The 9502-nt window shown below is 41.3% G+C and overlaps 1 protein-coding gene across 1 annotated transcript; it reads right to left on the bottom strand.

Annotated features, from left to right (window-relative positions):
• Positions 1–6: 6 nt before the first annotated feature.
• On the bottom strand, positions 7–9502 carry ZXDC (ZXD family zinc finger C; the record flags this gene model as incomplete). The annotated part of the gene is made up of 10 exons (XM_005420266.2): positions 7–1105; positions 1932–2033; positions 2806–2978; positions 4759–4843; positions 5555–6240; positions 6799–6969; positions 7562–7692; positions 7818–7896; positions 8789–8941; positions 9433–9502. Coding segments are annotated over 10 exons (1737 nt in total), but the record flags the coding sequence as incomplete, so codon positions are not given.

Raw genomic sequence — 9502 nt, 5'->3', positions numbered from 1 at the left:
CCTCATAAAATGCTCTGACAACTGCATATTTTGTAAACCAGCTCCAGGTGCATCTGACACTCTGGGATAGCAATAAAGAACACGTGTTAACAGTGTTCAGTTAACAAAACAAAAACACCAAACAACGCTAAATAAAAAGGTAGTGACCAGTTCACAGGTAACTTGGCAGCGGTTTATAGACGAGATAAAAATCAAGGTGCTTAAATTTACATGACGGTCAACATTCCTCCCAAAAAAGGGAACACAAAGATAAAACAAACCTCTCTCAGATGCCGTTGGACTCTTAGCAAATCACTTACAGTGAGTACAGTTCTATTGCAGTTTTCTTTTTCAAGTTTTGCTGGAAGAATTCAGCAAAGTATTTGGGATGCAGGAGCAAGGAAAGGGAGAAACTCAACATGAGCTACAAACTGATTCACAGCTAAGTTAACATTTAGAATCTAGCTTTCTAAAACAAAGATTTTAGAGCATCTCATTTTCATGGTATAGAGCATTAATTTTGTTACATGTGACAATTTATTCTGGTTTTCTGCCAAACACAGGGGCCGAAACAATCCTTTTCTTTGTGTGTGAAAAACACTTGCAAAATTTAGCTCTTAATTCCTTGATGCCACTGGCTTCAGGAGGAGACCAATGGAAGGAAAGTTTTAAATGTCGCAGGCAGGATTATAAATTTGCATTTGTTAGCTGTGGAATACTTGCTTTCCTGTGAAAACAGTAAATATTACCTCAGTTTGAAGTGTAATAAAGTACTTCTCCCTGAAACAACACTGTACAGCAGTCTGCCTCAGCCTCCCAACCACCAGGCAGACAGGGTATCTTACACAGGCACATCAAGTGGGATTTACATTTTTAAAGAAAAATCTTTCAGCTGCAACTGTCTTAAGCAAATCACAAAGAGTGCAACCATACTTCAGTTCTCCTACTTTTCCTATTTTCCTTGGAAAAAGACCCACACAGTAATCTCACTCTGTCATGATTGCCCAATTTGTTTTCAAGTAACTGTTCTTAATAATCGTCATTCCAGATCCTGTAAATTTATTGTGCTTCCAGTGAACTGAGAGTTATCAGAACCTGCATCATCTTCGGTGGAATTGTGTGGTTCCTGTTAAAGCAAACAGACAGCATGAACTACTTTCACCTCTAGATGGTTTCAGTGCTTATCAGCAAGATTATCTTGACATTTATTCAACACCAGAGAAATGCTTGGAATGGCTCAGAGGAAACCCAAAGCTTTTCCACTTCAGCGATCCACCCAAACACTGTTGCCAGTTTCCCTATGGAACACTTCAGATGAGCATTATTAATGGAAATAGATTTAAAATCACTTTTTCCTTCTTTAACTCTCTACCATGTCCCACTCAGTCCCACTTCTCTCATAGGTTTTGAGGAAAGTGCCCCTCCTCAACAAAAAAGATTTCTTTTCTATCCAGGAGAAACCCACTTGGCAGGAATAGGTACATTGCAGAGTTTATCAAAAATGAGGTCCCTAATCAGGCTTCTAAACTTAACTGACACTCCCATAAGGGCACCACTCCAAAATCTAGGTTCAAGATTCTATTTCCCACTTCCCACCCCACCTTTCTGTAGCCTGCAACATTCCAATTCTGATCCTCTTTCTTGACCCACCTGGTATCTGCAGGATGGGATCAGGAAAACAAGGGTAGGACATTTCAGAAAAAATAAGTTTTAGTTATTCATTACTCAGTAACAGAGGAAAAAAAACCCAACACTTCTGATGTGTCAAAGGTTGGTAACCGACACAAGATACTTTGTGCAGTGCAGCTCTCTGCTTACTATTCCTTGTGAATGGAATTCAACTCCCAATGGAAAACAAGGTGTTTTCATCAGGCAGAACATGAGAGTGCTCACAGTAAACTCTCTTTACATTCAAGCAAGGCAATAAAACCCAGTGGCTTGACATGCTGTACCTGAAGTATGTAAACAGGTAAATCCACTGTAAGCTGAGAATGTGATGAGGAAGACTGAGAGCTCAGCTGAAAGGGAAGATCTCCCTCTCCTGGGGACTCATCCTGTGAATGCAGAAACATGATCAAGTTACACAACCCCCAGGTATCTCAGCACAATATGGCAAATTTCACTCAGTCTCACAACCTTCAAATACCTGATAAAGCCACTGCACTGTACTAGAAAGGCCCAGCTCCACAAAGATGTGGAAAGCTAACTACAACTTAAATCTGAACCTAGCTCAGTGTACAACCTATTATCCTGTCCTCATCAACTTGGAACACTGGCAAGATCTGAAGAGGAAGGAAGGGTTCTTCTTTCAACAAATCTAACACAGAAACATGCAACAAGTTTCACATGTTTTCATGAAGCTTAAATTTAACATGAAAGTTACAAATGTGTACATCCATCAAAAAATAGATCAATGGAGAACTCAGCCCATAGGTCTCTCCACAACAGAGCTATTAGCAAAGAAGGAGAAGGAACTTAGCCTTTCTCTGAATACTACACAGCTACACCTGGCAAAAAACCTATTACCTGCCATGCACCACTAATCAGCCTCCACTAATTAATAGGTTTTGGTTTTTTTTAATTCTAAGCTTTATTTCAGCAGATAAGAGAAATAACAGTTTAGGCTGAAACTTCTTTTTGCAGGAACATTTTCATGTCTCATTTACTTTATAAATAAAAGGTAGAATAATGTAAGAATACTGCAGGGCTCAAGAATCCATCCAGGGGCAGTAGTAGGACTTGAGTTCACAAACACTCAAATTCTTCCATAAATGCAAGTCTGGATAGCAGAGAAGCTGAGCATGTTTTTTTCTCCTCAGCCCTTACCTGAAGAAGCTGAATTTGCACATACTGGGCTCCAGTGGCAGGGTCCCTTATTGTTAGCCCTCCATTTGGCAGAACTATGTTACCACCCAGTCGACTGCCAGGAGTAGAGGAAGAAAAGTTGGTTGGGCTTACTTTACCACCCTTGTTTTTCCTCTGACCAGAACCAGATGCCCCTAAAAGAAAGCAATTTTAATCTTTAGATGAATTTGCTAGAGTTTTCTACTAGTATTTTTCAACTTTTTGCAGCTGTTTAGAGCACACAGCAAATGCCCACAGCAGTGCAATGTAATTAAGCACCATCTGACAACTGCTCAAAGGCAGAGAGCACTCAGCTGGTGAACTCCAGCTGCTGACTGAGCACCTTTTTACCTGAACACCACTGAAAAATCACAAACTGCTAAGCTTAGGGCCCTCCCCTGTGGTAAAACAGAAATATCAGCATATTTGTGGTGTTACAGAAAGGAATTAGGAAGTAGGATTGCATTTTCTATTTTTCATTCTACAACTCATTTCCTGAGATGTCATGCACATGATTTTTCTAAACTGTAAAAAAAGCATAGTGAAGATCATTATTTACAGGAAGATTTCAAGGACTACTAGGTAGAACAGGCTATACAAGTGCAACTATCACAACCTTAAGCTTCTTTTCAGTTTAAAGCAGGATGAACCAGCTGCTGTATCACAAGCTGAAAACAAAAACCCTAATCAAAACAAATGTAATAATACAGTCCTGTCAATTCAGGTTTTTGTTTGGATTTTTAAAAAAAATCTGTAATAAATGAAGGGCTTGGATAACCTATATTTAAACCCTGAACTTCCCTCTACAGTATTCACTCAATCTAGTTAAACCAATCAGAAATACAAGACTCTCTAGACCTCTTTGAGAGGCACAGCATACCATTAAGGCAACAGCTGGTGAAAAGTGGACTATTGGGAGTCTTGAACAGGAACAGAAACAGGAATTTTCTGAGGTCATCTTAGGAGTCATGCAAAGTGCAATCATATTTTTTAAACTAATGTCCAAAAGACATGTTTGATGATACCTGCACGTGTTTGATAATATAAGGCCCCTTAGAACTAGCTTCATAAAGCACTTCTCCTTCCATGGGATGATTTGCTGAACCAGACAGAATGTATGCACATATGCATTTTACAAATACACAAACAAAACAGTTCTCAAATCAGAACTAGTCTTGCCTCAAAAACTTTTGCCTTGATTTTCAGAGGGAAGTCTAAGACACAGCAAGGCAGCACTAAACTCACTCTATATATATGATATTGATGTATCATAAATCTGTAATATTCCACCCCAGCCCCAAAGGTAGACACAACTCAAACACCTGAGCTTGTGCAAGTACAGGGAACCATGGACCCCATTTGATCTGACAAAGGAATGGTTATTAGTCACATCAAATGGCTCTGAGTGAAACTAAGAGGACACATCTGGAATCATGACCTAAACTCACCCTGCATAAGAATGCTCTACAAGGCTAAAGTATAAGAGAGAGGTTTGAGTATATCTAGATAATCAAAAAATAAATTCCTTCACACTGTTACTACATGAAACACAAAAGCAAAATCTAGGTGAAATTTCCATTGTCTGTACTGAGTAAAAGAACCCCCTAGACAAGACCAAAAGCATAAACAACAGAAAGCACAGTAAATAATTTTTAGCTGTAATAAAAAGCAGATGAAGGGATGGACAGTTAGTGTCTTGTTAATAATCATGAAACACAGGGCACAGCTTTCTTTGTAAACTTCCCATGAATCTGGTATTCCACAGAATGTGATTATCCTGAGTAACAGATGGTACACCACATGCATAATTATTTTAACTATCAATAAACAGGACAGGACATTTAAGAATGTTACTCAGAAACCTGCTCCCACTGCACTGCCAAAATTACTAAATATTTTTATTCAGTAAATGTAACAGAACTAATGGCTTCTCACCTGTGCTGCTGCCATTCCCTTTTTGTTTCTTTTTCTTGGCCAGCTGAATGGCTCTGTAGTCTGTTCTCGCAGACCCACTGCTCTCCTAGTTAAAGGAATAAAAAAGCCCAGAGATGCAAGGTTTTTGGAATTAAGAACAAAACAAGATAATGAAAACACACATTAATGAGTTCTCAGATGCAGTTATCTTCTATGCTGCAAACGCTGAATTCTAGTTTCCCCTGATCTTCTGATTAGAGTTTCAATAAATTCCCTGTATCTACTCAATATCTGGAGCTCCACACAAGAAGTTGTTAGCTCCACATTTGTAAGGGCTCAGATTTTAAGAGTGTAAACATGTACTTCATAACATAAACAAAAAGTTAATTCTCCAATAACACAGTGAAACAGAAAGGGAAAAGTACTTAAAAGAGGAATGCAGACTGGAATGAAAATGCTGCAGTTACTGTTACAGCCCAAATCCTTCCCTGGAATGAAATGAACAAGTAACACGTGTAACACTTATTCTTGGGTGTTCTTGCAAATTCCATTTCAGATGGGCAGCTGCTTATTTTGAAAGGTTCTTCCCGAACTGTCCCCACCAGAATTTCAGTATTTCTTAGACCCTGTCACCACACTCAATCTACCTGTGAAAACACACTACTCAACACATCGTTCTACATCTTTCATCAAAAGAGAGACAAAATGCATGATCTTCAAAATCTGAAAGGTCTCCCAATAAGATGTGAGTAGCCAGGGATACCCCAAAAGTCAGGCTGTCTCATCTAGGGGTGAAGTGAATACAGTTACTGCATACCAAAAACGAGCTGCCAGTCACTGCACCAAGATCCATTTCCTTCTGTGCACTGTAACTCCCTGGGGGATTGGAGAACACAAACTGTGTCACGACTTTGCTGCCCTCCTGCTGACCAACCACATCTGAGCTGGGGAGCAAATTCCGTTCAGCTTTAACTGGTGTCAGTAACTCAGGCACGTTGGTGCTGCCGAGGCTGCTGGAAGGAGTCAAAGTGGCTGTGTCCATTGTTAAATTATTGCTGCATGTCAGCCCGTGCACATCCTGACTGGAATTCCTCACTGACAGAGACGCCAGCGAACCCAAGGCTTCGGCATTGACAGTCTGTACATCATCCAAATTTAAAGTGCTTTGCTGTAGAACTGTTGCATTGGTTCCCAGCAGGAGAGAACTGTCCAGGCTCTGGGGCATGTCACTGCTTGCCACCAGGATCAAGGGATCCACTGCCTGGCTTAGGGAGCTGTTACTGACAGGCAGGCTCCCTCCCAGTGTCGAGCCCACCGAGGCCACATCGATGGTGACGATCCCAGAGTTCACCAGAGCCATGTCCGCTGCAATTCCAGAATTGTTACTGGACACGTTGGAAAACAGGGAGACGAGGTCCATGTTGCTGAGATCACTCTGCCCTGGACTAGTGAGCTCACTGCTGGGGGTGAGGGAGCAGGTTGCTTCCAGCTGAGTTAGGAGATCTGGAAGAGAAGGGTTTGGTTATAAGACACAGCTTCCACAGACAACAGGAAGAAAAGGAAGCTTAAAATTCTATAAAATTCTATATTCTTAGCCTACTAAACATTCCCACCTTCCTTAAAAGCAGATTTAGGGAAAAGCAGCCTACCAAAATAAGTTCATTCTTTTACTGAGAGGTGTGCTTATAAAAGCACTTGCCAAAAAATAACACTAAGGCAGTGCAGGCTAAGTACAGCTTGTAGAGGAGTGAAAGGAGTGAAAAGAGAAATCCTGTTAGTCCTTATTCATATTTTACAGATGGCATGGAAAAGGACAAGCTCTGCTTCATTGAAAAATGCTGCAATTTCTCAAAATTTCAGAGGTCATGCTCAAGTATCACTTTCTGATACTCAGAGATCCCACTGAATTTTAGAGCGTGAAACCAACTTCAGTCTCAGAAAAGATTGTGTCATTCATATCCATGGAACTCAGATTTCAACATCAGTAAATTACACATTTTCCTTAATAAAGCACTTAATTTTTCCACTGCACCCTGTGATAGCCAGAGACAAACACTTTACCTGGGCTGAAGTTATGCTGCTTGACCATGTGCGTTTTCATGCTGTGTTTGGAAGTGAACAGTTTATTACAGCTGGAAACAGGGCACCGCGACTTTAATGAGTCCACATCCTGAAGATGTTTTTTGGAGTGAATATACAGACTACTTCGTGCTGAAAATTTTGCACAACAGCCTGCAAGAAGATATATAAGGCTTTGAAGTTTCAAATTTAATGAAGTTTCAATTTAATATTCATATTTAATGTCTTAACAAATCAGAGTACCCTCTACTTGCTATTTTGCAGCACCTGTGCATACACTCAGAGGAACCACAAGAAAGTAAATCTGTCAAAGGGTAGGACAGTTTAACAACCTCTTTCTGACAACATAAAACTCTTAAGTGACTCAGTGTAAAGCACAACCTTTTAACACTATGGCATCTGAAATTCTTCATGACAACAGCTGGAAACACCACAAAAGGGAGAAAAAAGGGAGCTGCTTTACTTTAAAAAAGAGCTGAATAATCCAGATCACACCCAAAAATCTTTGCTTCTGGAGTCCCATTGAAGTGGTGAGGGTAGTCAAACTACAGTATGAAATAGAGTTTGCTCTGTCATTCCTAACTTGGGAACAATCACTTGCTCAAGACTTCTGTTCAGTTTTACCTCTTCAAACCCTATTAGAAGACTCACTCTTAATTGTTCCAGTGCTGTACCAAGCACACATAACCTTTAGACAAAAATACACACCAGTTACCAAGAAACACATATGGGAGTGGAGCAATACCTTCTACTGGACACTCAAATGGTTTTGTACCAAGGTGAGTTATACTGTGGCCTTTCAAGTGCTCTGCTCTCGTGAAGGACTTCCCACAGCCTTCTACTGGGCACATGAATCTCCTGTTATCTTCGTGTTTCCTACAAGGGAATGAAATTGTCAGTGGCATGATTAAATCCACTACTGCTTAGCTACTGGAAGAGAAACAAAGACAAGCAAACAGCCAGTGGCTTAGGACAGTATAATCAGAAAAAGCTTCCTTTACCTTTTATGCCTCAGAAGCTTGGACATACTGGTAAAAGACCAGCCACAGCCTTCAAAGTCACAGATAAAAGGTCTTTCACCTTGAATAAAAAATGTTAGATTAATAATCTAATACAAAACACATACTGCTACTAGTTTAATTAACTTAAGACAACTCAACCAGCCCCTCCTGCAATACACAGCAGAGTACTATCATGTCCCTTCTCCTCCTACAATCTGGGCTTTCTTCAACTCCATGCTATTGCATCAGAGAGCACAAGTATTTATCAATCCACCTCACATCCTGAAGGTGCTTCAATAGTCACTAACAGCATTACTCAAAAGAGAAACACAACTGAACTGTTTTTTCCTGTTTTCATGGTCTGCCACTGTGTCTTGATTACAAGACTGTGAAGTGTGATTTGGTTTCCATCACACCTATGAACTTCAAGTGACACTTGAAAAAAACCTCAAAAGTGTAAAACCATGAAACCAGGAAAAGAAAGGGCACACCAGTAACATGACAAGGCTGTATTTCAGGTTTGCAGTGGTCCTTGCAAGTCAGGCATGCTTGCATGCTGAAATTAATCTTCTTTTTGTTCCAAACCTTGATACATACATTCCACATGCTCAGAGAGTTTTTCAGCTGTTTGTTTGTATCAAGAGTAAAATTTATGCAACGTTTTGAACATCTATGAACTTGGGAATAGAGCTGGGATAGTTTTTTCTGGACAGAATGCACAATGACAAAAGCCACAGCTCTGCAACAACAAAAGCCACAGCTTTGTGTATGTGCTTTACTACTTTGCACACGACAATTTCATTCAGTGGGCTCCTACCCCCAGAAGGCCAAAAATCAAATGCTTTCTCTGACTCCAAATAACTAATGTCACCCTTCCTGACTTTCAGTTTTTCCAGCACACTGCAGTCCACTCACTTTCCACATATTATGCTCCATGTACTTCCCCTTGTACAAATCATCCCTGTAAATACCTGTGTGACTCCTCATGTGGATTTTCAGTCGGCAGGCCTTGTCATACTGCTTGTTACAGCCAGGGAATGAGCAGGAGAACTGCTCTTGCTCTCTGAAGTGGGCTCGATTGTGGGAGAATAATGCACTCACTGTGATAAACGTTCGCTCACAGCCTGGGGAGAAAAGGGAAACAGCACATCTGCTTGACAAAACTCAGTCACAAAACTGCACTCTTTTCTCCCTCCCAGCTTTTAGCGAGGTACTTTCAGGCTCGTTTTTCAGGATATTACAACAAGGGAAATGGAAAAAAACCAAACAGCGAAATCCTACGCACTATTCCCAGGAATTACAATTGTTTTGCCAAGGTGGGCAATCAGGTATAGTCTGGGTTAAGGCGCACTGAACGCTGGCGCCGGGTCTTGCGGTGCTTCACTGCACCAGCACAAAGTCACAGGAGGAAAGGCACAGCATCCTCCTGCTCCCAAACTTTTTCTCTTGGTAACTGAGGGGTGGTTTGGAGAACCTTCCTTGGCATTCTGGGGTACCACGAAGGGGAAGGAGAAGCGGGAGCAGAAGTGAGCCGAGCACCACAGGGCCTCAGGGCAGGGACGATCACAGCCTGTGGAAGGGGAGGGAAGAGAGCCCAGCCCCGGAGGCGGCTTACCAGGGAAGTCGCAGCGGAAGGGCCGCTCGGGCTCCAGGTGGCTGCGGCGGCGGTGGGCGGCGAGGCGGGC

The sequence above is a fragment of the Geospiza fortis genome, unplaced genomic scaffold, assembly GCF_000277835.1.
Source record: "Geospiza fortis unplaced genomic scaffold, GeoFor_1.0 scaffold70, whole genome shotgun sequence".
Taxonomy (NCBI): Eukaryota; Metazoa; Chordata; class Aves; order Passeriformes; family Thraupidae; genus Geospiza; species Geospiza fortis.
The sequence above is the reverse complement of the archived record's forward strand: the minus strand, read 5'-3'. Positions and strand labels throughout refer to the sequence as shown.